The 27402-nt window shown below is 36.6% G+C and overlaps 1 protein-coding gene across 1 annotated transcript; it reads left to right on the plus strand.

Moving 5' to 3' along the window:
• Nucleotides 1–180: 180 nt before the first annotated feature.
• On the plus strand, nucleotides 181–26642 carry N4BP2L2 (NEDD4 binding protein 2 like 2). The gene is made up of 6 exons (XM_069808034.1): nucleotides 181–272; nucleotides 2839–4313; nucleotides 13371–13495; nucleotides 18847–18935; nucleotides 19292–19368; nucleotides 23961–26642. Exons 2-6 carry the CDS (start codon nucleotides 2839–2841, stop codon nucleotides 24157–24159), a joined length of 1965 nt encoding a protein of 654 aa, XP_069664135.1. The 5' UTR covers nucleotides 181–272; the 3' UTR covers nucleotides 24160–26642.
• The last annotated feature ends 760 nt before the right edge of the window (nucleotides 26643–27402 follow it).

Here is a 27402-nt window from a genome sequence, read left to right on the forward strand (position 1 = left end):
TCCTTCCCGCGCCCAACGGCCCCGCGCTAAGGGACGGCTCCGCCCCGCCGGAGGGGGATGCCGGGAGTTGTAGTCCGACGCCCGTCCGGAACCACAAGTCCCATAACAGCCGGGGGCTAAGGGGTAGAGGGAGGCGGCGCCATTTTGAGAGCCAGAGGTTGCCAGCGCTCCCCCCCCCCTCCCCCGGCCTGCCCCCCTCAGCCCCCCCCCGCCTGCCGGGAGTGCGCTGCTCGCCGAGGCGGCGGAAGACGGGCGGGCGCCTCTGCCTTGAGGTTGGTCTCCTCAGCCGCATAGTGGCTGTGGCTTCTGTTCAGCCGGGCCGGGAAGGCTCTTCTCCCCGCCGCCGCCGCCACTATTTCTGCCGCCGACAGAGTGTGGCGAAGTGGGGCCGTGGCCGAGCCCTCGGGCCGCCGCCGGGCGGGGAAGGGGGATAGTGCGGGAGCGGCGGCGTTGGCGCACAGGAGCCGGCTTGCTGAGGTTGTGGGACACGGGCGCCGGGCTGAGGGAAGTGTGTGTGTGGCGGGGAGGGGGGTTGCCTTGCCCTGGGGCTTGGGGAGAGAGGGAGGGAGCGGCTGAGGCGGCTACCAAGAGCCGGGGCTGGCGGCACCCGGCAGCCGCGCCTTCGCCTCGGGCACCCGGCCCGGTGCGGGCTCTGAGGTGCGGCCTGGCTCGGTGTGAGGGACGCTGGTCTGCGTGCTTTGTCACCTCTGCACCCAGAAAGAGGTGGTCATGCAAGCAGTCAGTTTCCCCCATCTCTAAGTTCCGCCACATACGCCGCCTTTGTCCATTTGGAAATTTGTTGTACAGGTGGAGCTTAAGGCCTTGAGTTACTTGGTTGATCCTCTGGATGTTCGGCAGGTTAGTTGGAGTGGTGATTTAGCGTTGCAAGTGCCAGCCTGGTGAATCACATGTGCCAGCTCAGGTTCAATGCTTACAAACATTTTTTTACAGAAATATGACAGACCTATGCTTATCCCATTCAAGAAGCAAGGCTGTCACATAGATTGCACTTTCTCAGTACCTGCTTGCTCAGTGCTCCCCAAGAATGCAGGTGGAGATGCTTTCGCATGCAACTTCACTATCCCAAAGGGTAGTCAGAGAAGGTCTGTTAAAGATAAGCAAGAAAGGATGTTCCTGTGGGGGACAGTCGCAGAGTAGCATCCTCTATCATTAGAGATATTGTTGTGCAACAAGCATTCAGATGCTCTCTGTTTTCACTCCACATCAGAATATGGGCTCTGCTTAATCACCATCCCAGAAGACAGATGAGGACATAGAAGCTAATAAGGCAACTTTTTTTTTCCCCATTCCTGTTTTTGAGTGGAGGTAGAGTAACATTTTTTTGATAGATAGGGGATAGAGTCCACAATTCATATAATGTCATACTTGCTTTCTCCTTTATAAAAAGGAGGAACTGGGAAGCTGGAGCTATGCGTAAAATGTGTATATCTTGAGGAGAGATCATAGTACCCACAACATTGTTCCACCAATTCTGAGGGAGAGGGATAGTTTCATGGCCATGTTTCTCCACCTTCTGGCACTAGTGCTGTCTTCCAAGTAGTAAAGTCAAATGCAAACAGTAAAATCTCCTTGGTTTAGACATTTTGAGGCTCAGGATGGCAGGATTTTCTTCCTTTGGATGGTAGGTGAGTTACTCTGTGCCCAGAGTAACACATTTTCTTGTCAGTTTTGCAAGTGAACATGAGTTGATAAATGTTAACTTACAAATCTTCCCTTAATATTACCTACAGATCCTTTTCAGATAAAGGACTTCATATCTTGTCCAGTCTGAAGAGCATGTGACATTTTATTAATATTTACTCCTAGAAGGTTGAAACGTTTACAGAAAGCAGTAGAATATACCCTCTAGTAGGAAAAATTCTTTCTTGTTTGGTCCTGCATTTGCTTGGGCGGGGAGTTGCTGAATAAATTATTTGGCACTTGATTTATAATAAAATGGCTATTGCTTTTTATTGTATTCTGTTGAGACCTCTGGAATACAAAGGAAAATCCAAGTAATTCTAACTAATAGATGGATAGAGGCATGACAGCATGTCACGGTGGTCAGTGCCATTTTGATTTGCTTTTAATTGCTCTCATCTCTCTTAATCTTTCTGAAACTTATTGGCTCATTCTTAGAATGCAGTCTGTTTGGGGCAGGGATTGCTTTTTTGTGTTTAGTTTTAGAAAATGTGCAACCAAATAGTCTTGGTCCCTAACAAAGGTCTTTAGTTGTTCCAGTACCAGAAATATAATAACAGATTGCAGATTTAATTTCAAGTCTTATTTGACTAGTACCAAATTATAAATGTCATCCAGCATCTGTTTGATTGCTGTTAAATGAATTAGTTGAGTTCAGTTCCTGTCACAGAAAATAATCCTTGTGTTTGAAGTACTTGCATTTTTGTTGGTCATAGTAGTGATGTCAGGCATCAGTTTGTGCATTGTAAATTGGCACATGCTTATCTTGTAAAAGAGATTTATAACACTTGGCAGATTAACGTAAGTCAGTAAAGAACGGGTTATTGATGTAACTAATTTTTCAAATATTCACATTTAAAAAGTATGATTTGTAAATTATTTAAGGTGTATCATAAAATGTGAATGCTAGACTGGTACAGCACTAATGTAGTTCTTTACTAAAGATGTGCAATAATGTGGCAATTTTGTTTAAACAATACTTCCACCAGGTGATGTCTGCTTTTCTTCTGGTTGAGTACGTTTTAGTTGTGACCGTGGAGGGTCTGAGGATGCATATCATGGGCCTGAATAACTTCTTTTTTTTAATACTTTACTTTAAAAATGTGCATGCTGATAACGTATTCATTTTTTTCTAAGATGCTTCATGCTGAAAGTAAAGTAAGGCTCTTGGAGTGTCAGGATGAAATCACAATTGAACCATGTTCTAAAAAAATGAAGTCAACAGAAGGGCCTTACGAGAAACCCTCTGATGATGATAACCAAGGTATTCAGGAGGAAGTGGATGCTGAGAGAACATCAAATGATTTGATACCAGCATATACCTCAGATAACCAAGGGCAACATGAAATGCAGAAGCAAGAGAAAATACCTACTGGTGTCTTGGGAACACTAAATGAAGTGCTCCCTGAAAATAATCTAGTGCTTAGTCAGCCATTTGATTCAGAAACTGTGCAGAATGTAAATCCTCCACTTGCATCAATAAATGACACTCAAGTTGAAGAAAAGAAAGGCCCTTTTATTACAAATAATGCTGATGAAGATAATATTAAAAATAGCAGTACATCATTCTCAGTAAATAGAAATTTTACATTTTCAGATGAAGAGTTTTTTACAAGCAAAGAATTTATTGGACCTATTTACCAGCCTGCTGAAAGTAACAAACAGGACAAATCTAGCAGTTGCAATGAATATAGAAGCAGTGAGGGAGATCAGAATGAATTGCAAGAAAACAGAGCTAAAAGAAAGGAGGCAAAGAAGATGCAGACTATTTCCTCTCCTGTACCAGAAATAGATGATGAACTGAACCAGTTCTATAAGGAAATTCACCAGCTGGAAAATGAAAATTTAGATACTAATTTTCAGGAAAAAGAAACTGAAACTTCTCAGGAACAATACTCTCCATATAACTGTAGTCAAACCGCACAAGAGGATTATCAATGTGTATTGTTGGGCAGCCCACAACCATTTAATGAGAATGAGCGGTGTTTCTCTGGGGAACAGAACAGTCAGAAAACAAGCAGCGAGCAGCAGTTTGTTGTGGAAGCAAGCGGCTGGAAAAATGAAAATACCTTTAATGGACAAGTAGATTCTAAATATTGGAACTACTCAGTGCCTGAATTCAGACCTGCTTGGCAGTCAACAGAGTCTTTCATAGTACCTCAGGGACCTCTTCCTCCTAGATTCAACCATCAATCGCATTTTCAGATACTTAATTCCCCACCACAAGAAACAAATGTTCTTCCTTCTCAGAATGGTGAACTTTCTTACAAAAATTATCATGGTTACCATGGAAATACTGATATCAATGGTCATGTTCTACTGCTTGATCAAAGTACCAACTATGCTGGTCATACTGAAATGCATACTACTCAGGTCTTCAGAAATGGAAATAATGAGCAGAACGGACTCCAAAATAATGACCAGAATGGACTCAAAAATAATGGTTTCTGTGAAACCAGGGAAGAGTGTTGGAAGGATCCAAAAGCTGACAGTACAGAAGGAATGCACAGCTTTTCTTCCTTGCAGTTACCTGAAGAAAGATTTGGTTGTTCACAGAAATTGCTCCTAATCTTAAGAGGCCTGCCTGGTTCAGGGAAATCAACACTTTCTCGGTAAGTAAAGACTTAAAGCTGAGAAGCTTATTAAAATCAAAATTTTTGAGAATTAAAAAATAAAAATCTGTAAGCACTTGGCAAACTTTGGTGTTTGTAAATTAGGCTATTAAAATGCAGTAATTTTTACTTAATGAGGACAAATAACAGTAAATACTAAAAAGATTTGCTTGGGGTTTTTGTCTCCTTTAGAGTTATGATGAACAGGAGCTGTTTTGTGTTAAATTTAAAATGTTCTGTATCCATTAAATTGCATAATTTTTTATTCTGAAACTTTCAGGTGTACTAGAATGTGATGGTTTACCTCTTCTTTTTTTTTTTTTTATGTTCATTCATTTAAAAAAATCTTCCGTCCAATCTAACAGCATTAATTTGGCTGAACCAGAAGTACTTTTTTTATGCCCATGCAAAAAATCTTCAAAGACCATTAGAAGAATTTTGCTACTCTGAAAATACTTAATTTGTTTTCATTGTGTTGATGAAACTGAGCATAATCTCATCCCCTTTTTTTCATACTATGGTCTGTCAACTTCTCTGTTTATTTGTGAACACACAAGAAAAGTATTATTTTCCCTTAAAAATATACTTGTGGATGTCTCACAGGGTTCAAAGCAGGTACATCTCCAACTTGGTTTTTTACTTTGGCGGCGGGGCGGGAGTGCTACTTTAAAAAGCACATAAGTTGACATAGAGCACAGGCACTATCTGTATTAAGTGAAAATAGGTTTCTCTTGCATACAAAAAAAAAAAAAAAAATTACTGTATCAGTAATTACTCATTGGGCTTCATCCAGAAACTGTACATCACAAATGGGATGTCGTCTTTGGTTATCTTCTGTTGTACGTTAAGAGTCTGTGAAATAGATACAGTGACCGTCATCTTCCTTGGTTTTTGTATAATGGAGTAACCTTGCTTTTTGTGGGTTTTTTTCCTGATATTTAGGAGACTGTGATCTCCATATCATAGAAAAATACCTATTAGAAATTTCTATCTTACATGTTTGTATTAATGTTAACTATAATATTTTCTAGTTACTGATTGCTCTATTTTGTAAACCTGCATTTTTGAAGCTGCATGTGCCTGTGTGAGTATTATTGCAATAATTCCTTTAATATATGAAAGCAATGTAGAAAATTTAAAAAAATAACCCTGTGGAAAAAATGGTGCCTCATTCAATGCAGGAATTGGGTAATACGTAATGTGAAGGTACCAAATATTTTGTTTTCCATGTTTGGTGTGCTGAATTGTCTTTGAATCTTTCTCCAAATATATTATTTGTATTAACTGAAAGATTCTAAGTATCTTCATGTTTTTATGAACACATATTCATGCTTTTTTCATCTCTCGCTAGTGAGATCATTTAGTAATTTTATTTAACAGATGGGAAAGTGGGCACTGAGATCAAGGTCAAGAATAGTCACCAAATTTGGGTGCAGAATTTGAACTGCGTGGGACTTGTTTTTCAGCGTATTCAATTATATGCAGTTTTGTGTGTTCAACACTTGGTTGCGATTGTTAATTCCCATAAAATCATGTCTTGGGTACTTGAGGGGGAAGAAAATCCCAGAATTAATGTCTGCCTATGGGGAAGATATATGTATTATTAATTAAGTCTTATTCTTAATAAAGTTGAATATGTTTTTCTGTGTAATGTTATAGTATTCTGCAGTGTAGATGAGGACAGCAAATACAGTCCTCTGATGTCATATTAGTACCCACAGGTATCTTTGCAGGCTTTGATTCTTTAGCACCTGCAGACATATCTCCACCACTGGTGCTAGAAAAATGACTGTGAAGGAAAAGCAGAAATTTGACATCATCTGTGTGGATTGGCACTAGAAGGGAATGAGCTGCATCTTGCAAGTGGGTTTCCCAAGTATGAAATGTCAACAGAGCAGCAGTGAGACCCAGGAATTTTGAATTCCTATCTGCGTTTTGTGCGAAGTAAGGGTTTGTAAGTATAGGCACTTTTCCTCCTGCTCCCAAGCTTGACTTGTGTCTGTCCTGAATCTTCCACTGAAGTCTGTGTTTTGTTTTGACTCTTCAATCCCAGCTGCTTGGAATCACAGGCATGTTTTTTGGAAGAGGCTTGTGGAGGTCAACTAGTCGATTGTTCTGCCTGGAGTGGCTCTTTCACCATTACTGGATCAGATCAGGTGTGTCTTTGTCTAGGCTGATCTTGAAAAACCTACAAGACTCCACAGTCTCTCCAAACTTTTCTGGTGCAGTACTACCCTCCTAGTAAGGAAGTTCTTCCTAATCTCCAAACTGAAGTTCCCTAGCCATAATTTCTGTGTGTTCTCCTGTGTTTAACATGTACTGTTACCTGGTAGAATCTGGCTCTCATCTTTGCAGCTTCCCTTCAGGTAAGGGGATGGGCGTATTTACTGTCATAGCCTGATGTCAGGTGGCCTTTTACTGTCTTCATTGCCAGACTAAACAAGCCCAGCTGCTGTTAACCTGTCCTCCTAGGTTGTATGCCCTTAACCATCTTGGTAGTCATCTGTTCAGCCCTTTCATGGTTTTCAGCATGTTTTTTGAACTGGGAAGCCCCAAACTGGACGCAGCGTTTCAGAATTTACCACATGAGTCAGGTAGAATGTGGATGATACCTTCCATTAATCTACTGGCCACATTTTCTCTAATAAAGCCCAGCATGTGGTTTGCTCTTCTTTTGATGAGAGCACACCATTTTCTCATCTCCAGTTTGACGTCCACTGTAATCCTCATAGCCTTTTCGGCAGGGCTGCTCAACCAGTCGCTTTCTCTCCTGTACTGATGCTTAGATTTCTTTTTCACCAGTTGCAGAACTTTGCTCTTTTCCTTGTTAGGCTTCATGTTTTGCTTAGCCTGGTGTTCAAGTTTCTCAGTGGCCTTCTGGATAGAAGCCCTGCTGTTCAGTATGTTGGGCATCGCTACTGATTTGGTGTCATCTGCAAGTTCTCTGCCTCATCATCCAGGTTAATGATGAAGATACTGAAAAAATTGGTCCCACTATCGTCCCTTGCTGTACTCTGCTTGTTACTGGCTGGGAGATGATGTCAGAAGCCTTGATAATTTCAAAAGTATGCTACATTCATCATTCTGTCCTCATCCACAAAGGCAGTTGTTTTCATCAGAGAGTGCATTCTGGTCAGTAAACAATGATTTGTCTGTTGCAAAACCCCCACTGACTCCTCCTGATTACCTTCATTTCTGTCACATGTTTGGAAATAGATTCCAAGGGGATGCACTTTGGTTGTTTTTCCAGAACTGAGGTTAGGTGAGGTTGAGCAGCCTTTAGTTCCTTGGGTCCTTGTCTTTACTTGCCTTAAATATAAGCACAACATTAGCAGTTTCATGGTCACTGGGGAGCTCCCCTCATATCCTTGATTTATTTCCTGCATTCACCTGACGTAGACAATCCCAGCCTCCTGAGACTCATTTGAGTTCCTATCTCTTTATCCATCTATTTCCAGTTTTGTTTTCCTATTCCTATCCAACCATGGCTTTTGGTCTGTGCTTACTAGCTCCACGCCTGCTCCTAAATTCTAAGCTGATTTCTCAGTTCCTTCTCCACCCCCTTTCGTCCCAGATTCATCTTGTCCCTGTTTCAGCTGGTGGTATTACCTCCTTCCCAGCAACATTGTACCAATTTCTTCCTTGCGCTTCATTCACTCTTTGCCTTGTCCCTATTTCTTAGCTCTGCTGCCAGTAGCAAGTTGCTTGTTCCAGTGTTTATACCATTACGCTTCCCATGTCCTTCCTATTTTAGGCCAATTTTGTTCCTTCTCTTGCCATTCTTAAGGTTGTGTTGGGAGAAATGTGTTCTTACAATGCAGTATTGGTACTGAATCAGCTTCCTGCCACTGCCAGAATGCTGTGTTCAGGAATGGGTTTACTGCAGTGAGAATCTTTGCATTTTCTGCTCTACTTTGTACAAAAATGAGTACTTTTCACTGTTGTTTTCGGTGAACGTGACATTTTGAAGTCCTGCAGCTTGGACAGATTTACAAAACATTTTTTCAGGAAAAATAAACACATGTACTTTGTCAGAGTTCACTTCCTCAATCCAAAGCTTCTCAGAGACAAGCTTGGAATAATGAAACATGATAAAAATGCTGTATTTCTTCCTTGGTTTTGGAAGTGATTGACCATTTAGTTAGACATTTTCTAAAACAATTTGGCCAGACAGATACCCAGCAATGATATCTTTAGCCCAAGTAACAAAAGTCTGCTACAGTTAGAAATAGATGATAATATGATCTTATAATGCTGGAAAAAGTTACAAGAAAACAGACTTGCATTTTTAGGATATTTTGCTACTGAATTTGGCAGCAGTTGCAATTTTCCATTCCGCCATAAATACCTGAACATGAATTTGAGTAAGAAGGAGCTTAATCAGGTTGAAAGAACAAATATTGGTGTCATTTAAGAAGTACATTTTGAATGAAATCAATTGTCAGAAATATATAGTCATGTTTATCTGGGGCCATTCTTCCTGAGAGCTTGATGTTTGGAACAGAAGAGTTAGAGTTAGTATTTACAGCTGAATGTAGAAACAATTGTGTGTTGCTGTTTCTAATTGTGTATTTCTGTAAACAGTGTTACAAACAATGCTTTTAAAATATCATTTACATAGCTTAGTAATATTACAGATTCTAAAATGATATATAGTTATTGTCTATTTTTTTCCTCATCTGTGATATGTTAGCTATTTTAAATAGGTCAATTATTAGATTCTGAGAGATCTTTATAATAAAATCATCTCTCAAAGTAGGTTAATCAGGGTGCAGATTGGGGACCATTTTAGTTTTGAAGAAAAATTAAGGCAGGATTTGTGTTTGTGTGTATGCATGCGCTGGAAAAAATGCGTGTTGGTTTGCTGACTAGTTAAAATGAGCATTTTGGTTTCAAGGTGAGTTTTGTATGTCAAGCTAATATCTTCTATTAGATCAGATAGCATGTCTGGAGAAAATAAGTGAGCTACTTTAATTTTATATCTGCTTTAACTTCACTGTCCATGTTCGAAGGTGGGTGGTTTTTATGTATTATGTGTAAAGATGTATTTATCTTTTTTTTCTTTCTTTATCTCTCAAAAGTGGAATATCATCTCTTTGTAGGTTTAGATAATAATGATGCTTTCATTGCATGGGTGTGCTTTTTGTTGTTTCTGTTTCCTAGTTCATGAGTCTGGGATAAATTTTATTTCCAAATACGTGTTAGAAGTATGTGAATTATTCCATATGACACCAACAAGTATGTTAGTGTTTTAAATTTTACGGGTTTAAATACTATGAATTCTGAAAGACGCAATTGTCAGGCTTTTAAAATTTTATGTTTTATGATATAATTTCACAGTTTAGAAACAGGCTACAATCAGTGTTGTAATAACTGAAGTTTTGGTTCATAAAATCATTACTTTGTGATGGCTTGTGTGTTGTGTGTAGGGTAAGGGTTCTGTTACTCTGGCCTCTTTAGTAGTCACTTTGCCTTCCCAAATTCTGTAGTTTTAGGATTATTCTTGCAAACATGGTTTACAATATATCAGTTATATAGGTTCATACATAAATTGTGGTGTATTCTGAACTTCAGTGAATAATAACAAAATATTTCAAGAATAAACTTTGTTGATGGGTTTGTAAGATTCCCAAACCCTTGTAATTGTGTTTCTTTATTGCTACTAATGATGTTTGGAAGATATAGTAGAAGAATTTGAGTAAGTGATTTATTCTCCAGAACACTGAGCAAGCAGAGTCTGTTCCTAGACATAAAAATTAAAATGAATGCCCCATTAGTGTTGATTCACCAGTTCATATATATTCCTGCAGATACCTGATGGTCAGGCTCCTAGGAGCCGTAGGGGTGTGTCTATCTACACAGCTAATAGAAGAATCCCAGTTATTATTTGCTATCCCTTTTATTAAGGCAGATGGTCCTTACTCTTTAAGATGTGTGTGTATATACATTCAGCACACAAAAAGTGAGGGTGGAAGATGGATCCATTTTTTTCTAGCATTATTAATTGGCAATTGTAGCATAGTGTAAATAAGAAAATTGGACCATGTGTGAAATCATGGCCAAGTAAGTTAATGAATATAAATTCCTGTTAAATATTTTATACAAGAGAGGAATAGATATAAGAAAATGCTTTTGTGTGTGGTATAAAATTTACTGGTACCATTTTATCTACTTAGAACAAAAGTAGGCTTTGAATCCTTCTGTGCTCTCCTAAACCAGTAATACACATCCTGTTAAAAGACATAGGCTCCAACAAAAATAATTATTGAACAATGTCCAAAAAAAGTGGCAGTGCTTTTGGTGTATCACGCTCTGCTTTCTGAAATAGGATTGCTATTTGTCCTGAGGTAACTTTAATACTCTGGAAAAGGGAGAAAGAGGAAGAAGGAAAAAACAGCTTTTATGCAGCTTTGATCATGTTACTTGATAGTTGCATCATTAGTAGTTTCTTCTGGTCCTCAGTAATCTGAATTTTGTTGTTACAGATCTCTGTATTTTAAAAGCAAAAATAACCAACAACATAGTAGTGGGACAATAAATGTGTAGGAATGTAAGTTAGTATGTAATACAGTGTCCCAGTCAACAGGTCTGTTGTTGGTGACAGGTAACAAAACATAGCAAGTTCCTTGTGTAGGAATGAAACTTACGTAGCTGCTCCTGCAGATATATGTATGAAAGTTTAGTGACTTAGAACTAACATCCATTTGTTTCCTACATTATTTGGGATTTTGTTCTGTTCCTGCCACCTCAGCAGTAGCGCAAACCCACATACTGCTAGTGCAGTTTGGTTTTTGTAGCCTTTGGGTACATTGCCTATTTCTGACCCAGAATCGTTGCCTAAACTTCCATAGGACAGTGATGTCTTGAGTGTTGCAATGGCTATAAATGTTCTGTGGCACTAACTGGCTGTTTTCTATTTTCAAATTTAAATATACTATAGAAAACAAAAATAGTTAAGGAGGGTTTGTAATCACACTTACTCTGTAATTCAGACTTTAAACAGAATTGTACTGTTGTCTCAGTTTTACAAGGTTTTCCTTTAACCCCCAATTTCCAAGGACTTTCTGAAAATAAAGTTTACATTTGGCAGAATGGGGATTGCTGATTGGGATGGATTAATGTGGATTTGTTTTGACAGAGATTCTAATGATCTTGATCAACCAGCAGTTAATTATTCCCTGTAACTTTGCTATAATCAGTTTCTCTGACTCACAGGTATTTGTTGGCGTGCCTGGGCAACATTCAGGATGAATTTTAGTTAAATGCAAAAGTCAGCTCTGTGATGCTTCTAGAAGGTTTGACTGCAGCATTTCATGACAGTGCAAATACAGAGTTCTAGAAAAGCTTAATGGATTTTTGTAGTATTCCTACATTACCTATTACAATAACTTCTGTAATTAATAAACACATTATCAGTAATATAAAATACTACAATATAGACAAAAATAAACATGTTAACAGTGAACATTGCAATTGTGTCCCTCTGAGTTTCTCTGTTTACCCTCATTGGCTTCCCCACAGTGTCTTTTATTGTTTACTAAAGTATACTTAAATTTCTCCCGTAGTCTTTAATGTTAGCTGTGCAAGAAGCAGAATGTAATGAAACCTGTTCTGACCTATAGAAGAAGTAAACTTCTAGCCAGTAAAAAATCTGTGTTGCTTGGAAATGGTAGACCTAAAAGACTGAGTAAATGTGAAATTTGTGTTGCAATTTTATCTTTATGGGTTCTAATTTGAATCTCTGCATTTTATCCATTTGTGTACAAGTTTGTTATGCTTTGGCTTGTCTGTTTGTTTTCCCCCCATAAAAATTCATAGTATTCTTGAGAGAATATTCTGTTGGCTTTTTGTTGAAATAGCCTACATGTCCAGAATTCACTGTGGAATGGCATTGCCTTAGGAAACCAAGCTAAAACACTCTCAAGTGGTTTAAGTGATTTGAGGAATGATTGTTTTTCTCCTGATTTGAAGTAATACATGCAGGGATAGTAAAGCTCATGGCTTTCCTATCACCCTGTTAGCACTAAAGTATGAACAATAGGGAAACAATATAATTCCCTGATGGAAACTGAGATATGAAAAAATCCTATCTTAAATTCTTGTCACCTGTTAGACTGAAACCACAGTTCTACAAGACGTGGTCACCCATGTAGCAGCTTACTGCTGCTCAACCAGGGGAGGTCTCCATTGATAGTTAGCCACTTTTAATGTATCACCTTTTGGGGCCTTTTCTTGAATAGGCTCAACTGCTAAAGCTGCAGAAAAGTAACCCAGAAAAAAAAGAGAAAAGGAGCGCTTTCATGTGGGTAGTAAATTCCAGTGCCTTATAGATCCAGTGAGTGCCAGAGTTGATGACAATATAGAGGCAAGTAAGACTGTGTCACCAGAGTTGTGGGAGAAGACATAGAACTGAGATAGAGGGGTATTGGATCTTATGTGATCCTGACTTTCATTAGTAGGACAATCTTGAAAGCTTATTGTGATCTTTTACTTTTTCCTGAAAATAGGGAAATTGCTGTAAAAATCAGTAGTTTTCTTTTGCTGTTCCTGTTCAACCCACATTGTATGTGCAAGCAGCATGGGCAAAGGTCAGAAGAGGGCATGTTGAGAGTTTAAGGTGCTGAAAAAGGATTTAAACATGCAGTTCGTTTCTCAGCTGCATCCAGATTCCTCATGATCAGATTGGTTTCTAGAGATAATTCCAAATGAGAATTGTTATGAAAAATGTTATTAAATACATTAAATTATTATTAGGTACTTAGAACTCACTGCAATATAACCATAAATTAGATGGGTACAAACATCTCTTGGGGGTGGAGGGGAAGAAACAACAAATACAGAAATAGCAGAGGGGGGAAAAAATGTATTGCTTTAATTTGGATTAGAATTATTGGTAATACATATGAGTGTACTTTTATAAACCTGTTTGAAGTTTGCAGGAAGCTCAGAAATAGGGCACAGTTAAATTTATTTTAGCTATATTCTTTTTTGTGTGTCTTTTTTTTCTATCTGAAAAATAAAAGTTAAAATATTTTTGCATTTTCCTTTGTTTAACAGTATTCTGCTTCGTCAAAGTTGTGATGGCATTGTATTCAGTACCGATGATTATTTTCGTCAACAAGATGGATATACATATAATGCTGCTCAGCTTGGTGATGCCCATGACTGGAACCAGAAGAGAGGTTTGAATGCATAAGAGGAATCCTATTAAATTATGCTTATATTTAGAAAACAGAAGTATTGCATAAAGTGCATGTGTGTTAATAGTCTATATGAAAAGGAGTATATATATTTTAGCATAGGGTATATAGAAGTATATATTTAAAGTATTCTTTATGTTTTAATTAATGTATATATACACCTTAAATTTTGAACTTATAGCAGGTTCAGAGTTAAAAATAGAAAATCTCTCCTCTTTGTGCTATGACCTGCTGATTTGTTACATTTGATGCCAGTATCTTGATGGCAGAATTGAACCTTTTTAGTGCTGGCAACAGCAGAATATCATGTTTTTCCAGTATCTTTCTTGATCTGAGGTTCATCCAGAATTTATGGAAGAGTTTTTCTGAGGAAGATTTTAGTTCATGTGTGTAGATTAACAGCTTTAGTAAGTCATCTTTCTTAATATCTAGCAGTGTCCAAAGGTTGGGTTTAATTGGTAAGGAAGTAGGTACCTGGGGTAAGAAGGGTAGCAGACAGATCGTTGCTCTTTCTGTAGCAGCTTTCTGAGAATCTCATTGTCTGTTTGGTGTACTCCAAGGAGTGGACAAACCAAACAACTCCACTGCCTGTGCATGTAGATTACTGTCTGTGCTGCAGTGTCTCAAGCAGGAGCTTCCTTCCTGTCTAGAGGACTACTACTTTGCATCAAAAGATACAGAGGGCCAAGGGGAAAAAAAAATAATCTCCCCTTTTTTTCCCTCCTCACCCTAATGCAAAATTTGTGATACATCAGGGAACATTTCTGTATGAACAGTGAAGGAATTTTTTAAAGCAATCATTAGAATATCAATTATAAAGAGCACTTCTGAGGTTGGAGTGCAGCAATAATAAGTACTTTGAATGAAGTTCCCAATAGGAACCTGAGGAGCAGAAGTGTTGATAAGGTGGTAGTTTATGGATGAGAGGGCTCAACACTTCACAGTTATAAGACCACCAAACAATTCTCACTTGATAATGGCTTCTGGCTGTTTCTGACTGGACCTTAAGATCTCTCTAGTTCTGTATCATGTAGTTACACAGTGGTTTTGATAACAAGAACAGTATATAATTTAGTTTTTCAGTGATTTTGATAGTAAGAACAAGAACAGCTGTGCTGTGTTGTTTAGAACACCCCCATTGCAAAACATTTACCAGAATAGCTTTGAGTTGAAGTTATATGCAGTTCTTATCTCCTGCTTTTAGATAGAGCTCTCTGACTTGAAGTACTTCAGAAGCTCTTGGTTTCATTTGCATGTGGATCCTTGAAACACATAAAATGATAACTTCAGGGGAATGGTAATCCTGATAGTTGGGATTCTTTTCTGATGAGCAGGTCTAGGTTAAAGTTTCATACAGACTATATCAGCTGCATAAGTTATTTATATATTTCCTAATATTCATATGGCAACATATTTTAGCTAGAGCTTTATAATCCTTATGTCAGAATTCTGGAGAAGGCAAAAATGTACTTTCTTCACAAATGAAAAAATTATTCTGTTAAAACTGTCCTCCCCCCATTTTTGGGGAGGGATAATACAGTAAGTATGAGAAAAACTTAGTTACAAGTGAGACCCATTAGGGGGGAAAAAAAAAAAATTTTAGATGAACAGAATTTCAAACTGTCAAATGTTTATAGGACAGTGAATGACATACCCTTGATACTAAAACACATACACATTTAATGTGAAGGTTATAAGGTCAAGTGCACAAATATTAGGAACACTAGAATTAATTTGCCACTGCAACTTTAATTGTGAAATCAGTGTCATTCTTACAGGGTTTTAGGCCCTTTAAGTTCAGTTTTGTGGCTTTGCTAAGTGTCTCCTATTTTAGTTCATCCTGCCACTTCTACTGGAAATTTTGGCTGCCTTTGATGTGTTTTTAACATTGTTGACTTGACAGGTTGAGCTGGGGTTTATCTGCTTTTTTTTGTTGTTTGGTTCAGTTTTGACAGGGACTAATAAAGTTAATTAGTAACTTTTTTACTTTTATTTAAAACTTTAAGGTATTACGTCAGCACACTTAGCACTTAGATCCATATTTAAAACAGAATGGTAGAATATGTAAGTGGGTTGTAGCTATAATATAATCTTTCTTCACAGGCTTTTGTAAATTAATGATGGTCCCATTATCTTCATTACAAAATTGGCTATTCTCTTGCTACCTTCATGAATCTTTTCTGAAATGCATATTTCAGGGATTTTTCCCTTGTTTCTGTCAGCCTGCCAGTTTTCTTTTCTAGATTCGGGTTTCAGAAAGATCATTTGTGCCAGGTTAATGAAGCCAGGGCAGTATATTTTTCTTTTTTTTTTAATAGCTTTTTCCATCGATTCTTGGTGCTCCATTGGAACATATTTTATCTTTGCTTTTTTCCTCCCTTCCATCTACAAAGTTATTTCCCAGTCTGTTCATTTAATTTCTTCCTATTGTGTGGATTGTTTCCTATCAAGATAAATCCCTAGTTCTCTCCAATAACTTAGGGTTTTTCTTCCTTCAGATCCCTGCTTCATTCAGTGTACAGATTAAGCAGTGTTCACTAAATGGGCAGGTATTCAACAGATGTATTTTTTCAATCTTCACACTCATTGTGCATCTTGCTTTTCATTTAATGCAGACTATTTTAACTTTGTTTAATGGAACATTATTAGTTCTCCTGGAAACATTTTTGTATGAGTGTTATTTTAGTATTTTGAGCTTCAGATATTTCAGTTCTTTCATCTAGTTCATGATCTTAACTTTCCTGTGAGCGCTAGTAGTATTATATTCTGACTTTTTCATTGGCAAGCTAAAGCACAGTTGCTAAAAATATCTTCCTATTTCGGATGCCAAACTTAGCAACTTAGATGTTTTCTTCAGGGTATGTAGTAGTAATTAAACTTCATATATTCAGAATAAATTTTCACTGTCTTCATATTGAGATGAGTTCATACCGCTTCTGTAAATGATACCTGTAACTTGTAAAATTGGGCAGCCAGAAAATGAAGATCATGCAAAGTAGTGGCCACTTGGAAAGAGGTGGGATGATGTTCAAGAACATTCACCAAAAGATGATCCTTCATCCTTCTCCCTTTGCAGTTGTCCTGACTTACTCATTTATCTCATGAGTACTTTAAAAAAAAAAAAAAAAAAAAAAGCTCGGGTCATGCTAATGATCTGATACAGCCCCCCCGATTCAACTACTGAACAAGTCCATCACATGTGCTGAAAGAGATAGGAGTATATATGAGGAAGTAGTGCTCAAATGCGTATTTAAGGACAGTGTGGTAATACATATGCCCTATGATTACTGCACACCCAGCCTTAATTCAGGTATTTCCTAAGGTTCAGAGTTTTGCTTTGCAACCATAATACTTTTTGGGGTTTTTTTGGTGTTGTTTTTGGTTGGTTAGTTGGGTTTTTTTTTACTTTTGCACCCTTTCTGTGTCTTTTAAAAGAAGGACTGAATCCTTGCTCTTTTTCTGCAAGAATTTTGAAATGTGAAATTCTTGATGTGTTTGTGGCTCACATTGCTAGTACTGCTTAGAACTAACTTTAAAATTTTTTTTTTCTTGGCTTCAGTGTGTAGCATCAGAGCAATTGATTTTTTAAATTTTTTTAATGGAATTCATCTTCACGATGCTTCTATAAAATAGATTAGGAATTATTGTTATGTTTTTACTGATTAACTGGGGCACAAAGAAGCTGAGGAATAGATTTTATAAAAGCCTTACTTTCAATTGCAGGATGCTTTGGAGTAGTTGTTGGAGGATGAATCTGATACTCATGAATCTGATACTCAATCATAAGTTGCCAGTCTGCTTCTCGATCTGGCTTAGATTCAGGCTGCAAAAAGAACCTTATTTACTGATTCATGCACAGTGCTTTTCTAAAGATGTGAAAGTTGTGTCCCTTTCTGCAAAGAATGGCAGAGGTCTTGCTTTCAAAATAAAAAGGTGAAGAAAGTTAAAACAATGAAAATTAAGGTAGCCCATTTGTCCCAAAAGTGGGATACTCAAGTACCCTCTCTAGGTACTCTCCTCTGCAGGGGTTCCTTCTGAACTTCTGTTAAGAATAGCTGAACTTCTGGTAAGAATAGCTTAACTGCTGTCCAGGTTTGTATGCAATGGAGGTGGATATCAAGCTGATAAGGGTGTAGAACTTGAGTTTTCACTTCCTTGGGTAAGTGTTCTGTGTAGCATTATGTAGGAGCTGAATGTCATAATCGTGCTCTCTAGATGTGCTTAGAAAAAGTGGTTGTGCAATGTTGTTTTTCTCAGGGACACATCCTAGTAATGTGAGTTAGGAGTCCTCTGAGAATGCTTTCTGGACTGTGTAAGGAATTTAGAAGAATGCCTGATCTCAAGATCAAAGTTAGGTTTAGGCATAAGATAGATGCTTAATTGATTTATTAAGACTAAAGCAAGTCTTGGGCTTATGAAGATATACCAGTTTAGCCATCAAGGTAGTGCCAAAATGTTTTTCTGTGCAGTGGAGCTGATGAGTCTCAGGTAGCCAACAGATTTGTGTGTTTTGTCCCCTAAACTCTTCCAACCGATCTCAGTTCTGCACTGTAATCTCTAGGACGCTTCTGCTGGGTAGGAAGCAGTATACTCTTGCTAGTCCAAAGTTAAAAACATGCTACTGCTTAAGTGTCCTGCCAAACAAATTGCATAATGGCTGTGCTCTTGTCTGTCTTTCTATCAGTAAAGATGCTAATTTGGATGTACCTTCTTACCAGTTGCTGTTTTGTAGAACTCAGAAGCAGCTTATTATTCCTGAAGCATCTGCCCTCTTTTGGATTTGGTAGAAATTGGCCAGTGAATTGAAACATTATTCAAGCAGAGACAGCATGGCTGTAATTTTTTTTTTTTTAATGGATCTCAGAAATATTTCAGATATGTGATGTCTTTCTGTGAAGACCACCTATTTCTTAGCATTGTGTCGGAGGAACTGCAATACATAACCACAGGTCTCAGTTACGAATGCACCATGTGTTACCCAGCAGGGCTGGTAAAGCTGGAACCAGGGTATGGTTTAATGCCAGGATCTCTATACTCAGCAGGCCACAGACTTTGAGCAGTTCTGTTGTGTTGCTTTGGCTTCTACACTTCCCATTTACCCTTTTGCATCAGTTTACCACCACCTGTTTTTTAATGCCCTTCACTTAATTTTTCTTACCTTCTTGCTTCTGTTTCTTTCCATTCCTGTCTCTACCTTTCAGTGCTCTTACTCCTTTTCTTAGAAAAGCATGTTTCAGATTAGATTAGTGCAAAAAACATCTGGAACAGTTTGTTTACATTTACCATTTTGAGTTACATAGTTGTTCATTAACTTGCACTATTTTTCATTGCAGCAAAGCAAGCAATGGAGCAGGGAAAATCTCCAGTTATAATAGACAACACTAATACTCAAGCCTGGGAAATGAAGCCATATGTGGAAGTGGTAGGTTTTGTTGTGTGATTTTATCATCTGTTACAACTTTTCAAACTTACCTTCACATGAGATAAGTTGGTCTATTTTGTCCAGAAACATTTTCCTTGCTCAAGTTTATAAAGAGAGACTGCTTATTCATACAATCAGTAATTGGTATGGCAATAGTTCAGACCAATTTAAGGATTGACTTGATCTAATCTGCTTAGCCTGGAATGAAAGCTAAGATGGGTTGGGGGTAAGTGAAATTCAGCATGCTACCACCACAGAGTTAACTACATCTATTTATTACACTGGTCTATAAACTTTTTGTTACATTTTATATAATAATGATACACATACCATGCATTTTTGTTTGCTTGCTGCAGGCTCTAGAAAAGGGATACAGAGTGGAGTTCCATGAGCCAGATACTTGGTGGAAGTTTGATCCTGAAGAATTAGAAAAGTAAGGTTTATATTACAGAAATCATTGTACATATATAGAGAGAGATAGATAAATATGCACACATAAACATATATGTGGTACGTTATATTTTATTCAGTGTCTTATTTTTTTAAATACTTAACTGCTGGTATAAAATGTATTTTATTTAAATAGGCATTTTGAGATACACCTTTAAATGGAAGTGTTATGGATAAACAGACAGACAAATAAATAGAGGTCCTGTCTTACTGGCCTGAGAAGTCAGTATTAAAGTTGTTGCACGTGAGTAAAAAAATGATGGACCCCTTTAAGAATCACTGCTATTATAATGAATAATTATTCTGAGACTATTATAATGAATAATTATTCTGAGAAATTTCATCCTACAAACGCTGATGGCAAGAAATACATAGCAGACGAGAAGAAATTACGCATTTTGCAAGTGTTTCATCAATATAAGTGCTTTGTTATGTCTACTTCTGTAGATGTCTCAGTGTCAAGGAACAGTGGTCCATTACTAATCAGTAAAGGTTAAAAAGAAAGCTCATGTTTTAGATTATTCTATTGCAAGATTTTGTGAAATTGTCCCCAGTCTTCAGAGGATCTGACTTAAGAGTACTGTTGGGCATAGGTCATTGGAATTCTGGGTTGTGAGAGTGCCTGGGAAGCTGCTTATTATTCCTGGTTAACGTCTCTTTTGTCTCAGATGTATCTGCTTTAGGAATCTATGAGGTATCAAACCAACTTAAGGATATTTCATTGTTTGAAATGTAATGTAATATTTTCATGGTTGATCGCAAAGAGTTCTCTCACTGATTGCCATTTTAGATGCTTCCAACTGGCTTGGCTTATAATTGTTTCAGCTTTGTAAAGTAGCCCCTGCAATGCATGAAGTACGTGTGTATAATACATTACTGACTTGGGCTTTATTGTGTTTATTTATTTTATCTTTTAAAGTTTTCACCTTTTGCTCCTAAGCTACTGCTAACTTACTTTTAGAGATGGAGTCCTCTGTCTGTAGGATGAATTCTAATAAGGTTTCTCTAGTTTGGGGTGCAGCACAGCGAGGTTAGGAAGCTAATTAATCAGACATTTCTAAGATGTTCAGTATGAGGTTTCCATTACATGAGACAGACTCATTTTCCAGGAAAATTCACATTTTCACATGGTCTTAACAGGTAACAGGATAAACAAATGTGAAGTGTTGTTACTGTTGAATTTCATTTTCCAGTCATAAATTGTAGGAGTAAAGTTTGTATCTTTCCCAAAACCAAAGGAAAACCCTTGAACTGTGAAGTGCTGCTACCAGTTCTTAGGAGCTTCCCAGAAATGTTTTAGCAGCTCCAGTTGCTTTAAAAATTTAAATAGAGGCCTCTTGTCTGGATACCTTATTTTTTGAGAGTTTAGGAAAGGTGGTGATAGGAAGTTTCATTTTGTTTTTCAGTTGCTTGGGGAGAGGGCTCAATTTTTAAGGTTGGGTTTGGATTTTTGTCCATATTCGTGTGTTTGGGAAATAGATAATGATAGAGGTGTTATTGTAGTTTTGGCATTCCCCTTATGAATTTTGAACTCAACATTTTGTGTAGTACTGGGGCAAATAATAAATAAATAATAAATAAATAAATAAATAAATGGGTAATTTTATTAGGTGTCTAGAGTCATACGTTCTAAATCCCTCCTAAACAGGATCACTTAAGACTCTTTGTTTCTGGTAGTTGGAATAAAAAAAATACACTACCTCCTACTTTAATTAGCAAAAGACTTTTCTTATATTTTGGATACATGCTCCTCATTTATTTGTTTTTAGTGGTGCTGTCTAGATTGTTAGTAACTTTCATCAAGTGATATAATATGTCCGTATTCTAGAAGTCAGGTGCATTTCTAGGTACTATATAGGGTTGTTTCTGCTACTGCTTAGTGTGTTTGAGAAATCTGTGAAAAGACTCTCTAGGTCAACACTGGGTAAATTCTTGTTGTCAAGAACATGACAGATGTTTCAGTGTGGAATAGGTGTCAGTGTCTTTTTCTTCCAGTGTGCCTGGGAGGTACAAATCATCTTTAGAGTCACTCAGTGATTTTCCTTTTAGTTTAGTTTTGTGCTTGTAACTTTTGTGAAAACAACTTGACTCCACAGATGAATGTCTTATGGTAGTGCTCAAGACTTCTTGCATAGCATTTAGACCTTTGTATAAAGGGATTTTGTACTTTGATACCACTTTTAGGAAATCTTGAAAACTGCAGATGAGAGAACAAATGAATGGCAAAATCACTGGTAGAAGAGAAAATATTTTTAAAATTTTTTTTATTTCCTTTTTTAAGTGTTTAATCAGTGTTGGATGAAAAAATTACCCTCTGTCATGTTTGCGTGCCTTCCGAGTAGCTGGTCAGTTGGGAACTAGAACTTTTTTTTTAAAAAAAAGTATACATTTGACTAAAGCTTTTGGGGAATAGCAGGTATCCTGAATATAATCTGTATTTTGGGATAGATGTTGTTTTAATTTAAGAAAAAAATTACCTGCACAAGCATTTAATAGTGACAGAACTTTGCTTTTATCAATAGATTCTGTGTTCGTCCAAGCAAAACCAGCTTCCAAAGCCTAACTATCTGTTAGGAGCTTTTGCTGGTACCTCTGTATTGGTTAAGGATAGATGGCTTTTTGCTCTTTCAGCATAGCCAAGCCACCAAAGGATGAACAAAGACATGCCTGAATAGGACATCCCAGTATTTAATGACACTATACAGCAAGAGTTGTTTCCTTTTTAAAAATAATTTCTATGCTTGATGCGATTTTGCTGGTGGTGATTTTATCATCTTGCCTTGTTCTTTAAGGAAAAGTACTTGCTCATTTATGAAGTGATTATACACAAGTCCATTCAGTTGTGGACAAGTGTGCACTTTATGCCTAGAGCACCTGAGCTGTAATCTTTTTCTAGGAGTACTAAGATAGAAAATATTGAATAACTTTGTGCTTCCACCATTTGGCATAAAAGGACTCAGACTTCCTCTTCTCAGTTTTCTTCTGTCATGAGAGTCAAGTGCTTTATAGGATCCCCATATTTCTAGGGGATTGGCTTTTTTCTCTACCATTAACCTTGTTCATGTTCATGAATAAAATCAAAACTGTTAAGACTGGTTAACTGGTAAGTTCAACATGCTGCTGTTCCTGGACTTCTTTAGCACAATGTAGAAATTAGTAGTATTTAAACAATGAGCTGCTTGTGATGATCACTCTAGCTTCTGATGTTGTCTCAAAGGAAGAGTGTCTATGAGAAAAATACTCTACTTAAGCCTTTTCTTCCCAGAAAGAAAGCTCATAAAATACAGCTTAAGGAGCCAGCGTAATTCTGAATGCTTTTGAGATCGCCAATTCTTCTTCCATTCTGAATGTGAAACTAGTGTGCTACCTGCAGTCTGCTTTGAACCCTCATCAACTTGATGTGTACTTCTTTGTTCTAATGATATGCACGAACTTTTGGGGGTGGGGGGGAAATCAGTCTTTTAAAATATTTCTGTATAGAGTATCCTTTTTCCAGTATAGCCTGTTTGTTCCCAGTATTGATTTCTCCTCTATAGAACTGAGCAAGTTGGTAAGGAGGCCCATGCCTCTTCTGTCCCTGGCAGAAAGCACAAAGATGCAGGCATATATTCCCTATTGGTATGACTTGGAAATAATTCAGCTTGGACAAGGTTTCTTGGTGATGTGATAAGAATATGTTGGTTTATGACAAATGCTTGTCTATACTATCAAAACATCTTGTTTTATATCTGTTCTTTCAGATTCAGTTCTGTTAAAGTGCTGGCAATTCTCTGACATTCAGCTTGTGCAAGAGCCTCATGGTTTTCTTTTTGGCAGAGACCAAAATTTTCTGCTAACATGGATTTTAGGATCCTATTCCATAGATACTAAGGAGATAGATATATTCTAACATAATGTCTAAAGTCTCAGGTTCTTAATAGGCCAAGTTCTCACTGAAAGCAGCTGTTCGCTAAACACTGCAAGAATGGGACAATGCTTTTGGCCTTTCTTTCCTTACATGTGTGTTGGTACCTTTGTAAGTTTACAGCAAGTATTAGTAAGAGCTAGTAGATAAAGGTTATCATGAGCATGCTGTTCTGGTTCAAAACTAAAATTGCTCCTTATTTTATATAGACACTTATTCATGAGAAGACATTTTGTCATAAATTCTTGAAACCACGTAGTTTTGGTTTTTTTATGCCAGTTTGAACATTTCTTTTGTAAGTAGTAGTCTTATAGTATTAATCATCCCTCTACTCATTAGCTAGTATACCATGTAAAATCTGATGAATAAATAGAAAGCAAAGCCTTCTAGGGTTATTTAGGTACATAGTCCTGGTGAATAACATCACATTTCTGTATGAAGAAGAATGACTGTATTGTTTTCTGTTACTTAATATATGCAGTGGTGAATTGTTAAAATAAACCTTAACGCAAGTTGAATACTGATGGAATGAGGATACAGTGTAATAAAAGTGAAATTTCAAATATGAAAAGCAAGAACTAAAATTGTTAAGTTAGAGGTTTTTTCTTTTTCTTAAAGACTGTAAACATATAAACATACCAGACAATTTATTTAAATTTTTATTTTTGTAGGAGGAATAAACATGGGGTCACTCGTGAGAAGATTGCTCAGATGTTGGAACGATATGAATATCAAATATCCATACCTATTGTCATGAATTCAGTGGTACCTCCCCACAAAAACACTCAAAGGCCACCTCTGCAGCGAAGACATAGGTGGGGAGGCAATACAGACTCATGGAATTCTTTCAGTATTTCCAGTAGCCGATAACACAGTTGCAGTCAGTTAATAAAAATCTGGTTACTTGCCCTTCTAAAACACATCATCACCTCCAATAGAGTAGTGGATCTTCTGTGTTTTAAATAGACCTATTTGAAGACCATTTTCTTCTGGAGGTTGTTCCTTTAACAGACTTGTATGTAAATAAAATTGTACATTAAATGTTTTTTAAAACTATATTTATTACAGTTGTAATAACTTTGATTTTAGTAAAAGATTTAATATAGTATGACATATAGCAGAGTCTTCCTTTATAAACGTAGGACAATGATGTTGTCATATATCAAGTAACTGTTGAGCAGTTTTTTTTAAAGAGGAAGTCATATTAGATGTCTCTTTTAAGAGAATTAAAGCCCCAGAAGAAGAGGCTATTTATGTAATAACCAATGTTCATGATTGTCATTTAGTTGTCTTATCTTTTAGGAGATTTTTTTGAGAACAATTATGTCCTGGATTGTCCTTTTGTTCTATTTGGCATGTGGCAAAATTTTGGCATGTATTTTCTGGTTTCAGCTGTGGTGTTTGGGTTTTTTTGTCTCAGAAGCTCATCTGGCAGCTGAAGCAACATTCTGCCAATACAGTATTCACCAGCCTTAAACTGTGCAACCTGAATTATTTTTTTATTTGTTTGTTCTCAGTGGTAGTATGTAAACTATGATGGTGGCTACACACCACCAACTTTTTTGTGCTGACTAAAACCATCTAGATTTTATCACTAAAAATCAAAAATTTCACAGCTATGTCTAAGTCAATTTCTTTCACTTATGATAAAAATGAAGTATTAAAGCATTAGGCTGTCAAGTCCCAGTCCACAGTTGTGATGCATCAGTTCAATATAAATAGTGGATATAATTCTGTAAAATCATGTTGGATTCCTAATTTTGGCACAGCCAATGTAATCTGTTTAGCACATAACAAAGAATGAGCCAGCATGGAGATTGACTAGTATACTGCCCTTTTTCTCTTAAAAAATGATGAATTTGTAAGTTTTCACTTTGCTTGCTTTCTAACAGCTTGCTGTATTAATAAAATGTTTGTCTTCAGTGTTGTTTTAGTAGTTCAACAGTTTTTATTATTTTCAGGCATGTAGGATTTTATACAGATGAGCATTATTATTATTATTAACCTGCTAGCTGAAATAACCTATCTTCAGGTTTGCCTACATTTTATTTCCTTACACACTGAATGAGTAAATCTTGAATAGGAAGTTTTGTCAAGAATGTGAGTACGTAGCTAAAAGAATTTTCATGGTTTTCTATTACTAATTTGGTGTAATAGCCATCAGAATTTTGAAAATTCCAAAGCCAGCATAATGTTTTTTATAGATAATTTTTGAATAGGCCCTAAAAATTACTTCATCTTTGAAGTCGGAGTACCATGAAAGTTTAAAATCCAGGTATATAATGGAGTATCTTTCTGTGGTTTTCTACACCTACTGTGCAAATCTAAATTTGTACAATTTAATGTATACCTGCAATTACATTTTCATAAGAGATTCTTTTAACTATAAAAGTTGAAGTGTACAGTTTCACATTTTAGTAATTGTTTTAATTATTTGAAAAATAATCTAAAATGCTTCAGTAGTGCATGGATTGTTAATATATTGAATTATGTGTATATTTAAAAAAAAAAAGCTCTCCAACTATATTAATTGTCTTCCCTCATTGTCTGTTATTCATACCAGTTATGTTACTGTATTTTAGTTTTCATGGTTATCTTTTTCCATATCTCAAAAGAATCATGGAAATCATTGTAAATGGTCAGTAATACTTTAATTTTCCCAAAGTTTTTATATTTAAACATGAAAGCATATTTCAAGTGGGAGGACAGACTCACTTTATTTACTCTATATTACTTTAAGCCATAATGAAGTGATAACATTTATTGAAGCTTTATGTAATATTCACACAGTGTGCTAAAGTATGACAAAAAAAGAGCTGATTGTTGAAAATTGATGTTATGATATCTTTTGGTACCTTCTGCCTTCAGTTTTTAAAGGAAAGGGATTTATTTATTTATTTAAGCACGATTTAGTTGATATTTAAGTTCTCTAACTAAAATTTGTACTTAAATAGATGTAAATTCATACCATTTTAAAATGGTGCAGCATTTTTGCGTGTTATCTTTTTAATAAATTATTGCTAGGGGGTGAGTATTTTTCATATGCAAAGCATGTTGATTGGTAATAGACTTGCAGTTTGCAAAGGACACATAACAAGAAAGGAATGCTTTGCAACTTGGCACTGTATCAAACATTTCTTGTAAACTGCTTGATCTATAAAGCTGTATCCCAAGGTAAGTACAGTGACATGGTAGGTGAAAACACAGTGGAATTACTGTCTGTCTAAATATTTTTGTTTCATGGTGTATTAATATTTCATGAGGATATGACAGTCATGGTCATACCTGTATATCAGAAGTTGCTTTTACACTACAATATTTATATGTAAAAATAATAAAAAGATGATGTGAAATACATGTTGCAGGTATTGAATTTCTCCTGCTTCCTCACAAACAAGGAAAATAACTTACTCTGTCAAAAGGTATGTACAAGAAATGTAAGAACTTGCTGTTCAGTTAGACTGGGGATCTAAAACTTTTTACTATGTGCATAGTTTTCATGCAATAAGCCTGTTGATGATAATAATGTCCCTAGAATGATAATAACATACCTAGAATGAAGGTGTCCTGGTTTAGATTTTTAGTAAATTGCTAGTTCATCATATTTCATGAAATAAGTGTCAGAATTTTTTAATTTTTTTTTAGTATAACTAATGCTTAGAACCTTAACGTTACGAATGCAGATTCCAAGTATCTGCTGCATACTTCAAACTAGTGGGATGTTTGGTAAGTAAATTCAAACAGAATAGTTAAGATACTCAGCTGTAGTTTTAACACCTATTCCTCTAAGCATGAAATTTAAACGTGAATTAATTTGCAGAACATCCTTAATTTGGTTCATATAGCTGACCAGTTATCATCACTTATATAGGATTATGCACTGCTATAGAAAAAAAAAATAGTTCTAGTTTTACTGCTTCATCTAAACTGCTCTTTCTTGTTTGATTAGTTCACTTACTGAATTATCAAAAGTTTTCATCAGCCTTGTCTTTGATGGATGATTTAGTGTTCTAATATTTCTGTTTTGAGAAGAAAAAAACCCCAGAAAACCCAAAACCAACAACAACAAACCCACCCCAAAACCAAATCCTAGAAGACCTAAGTGCTGGTTTT

This window comes from Haliaeetus albicilla, chromosome 20, assembly GCF_947461875.1.
Source record: "Haliaeetus albicilla chromosome 20, bHalAlb1.1, whole genome shotgun sequence".
NCBI classification, from domain to species: Eukaryota; Metazoa; Chordata; class Aves; order Accipitriformes; family Accipitridae; genus Haliaeetus; species Haliaeetus albicilla.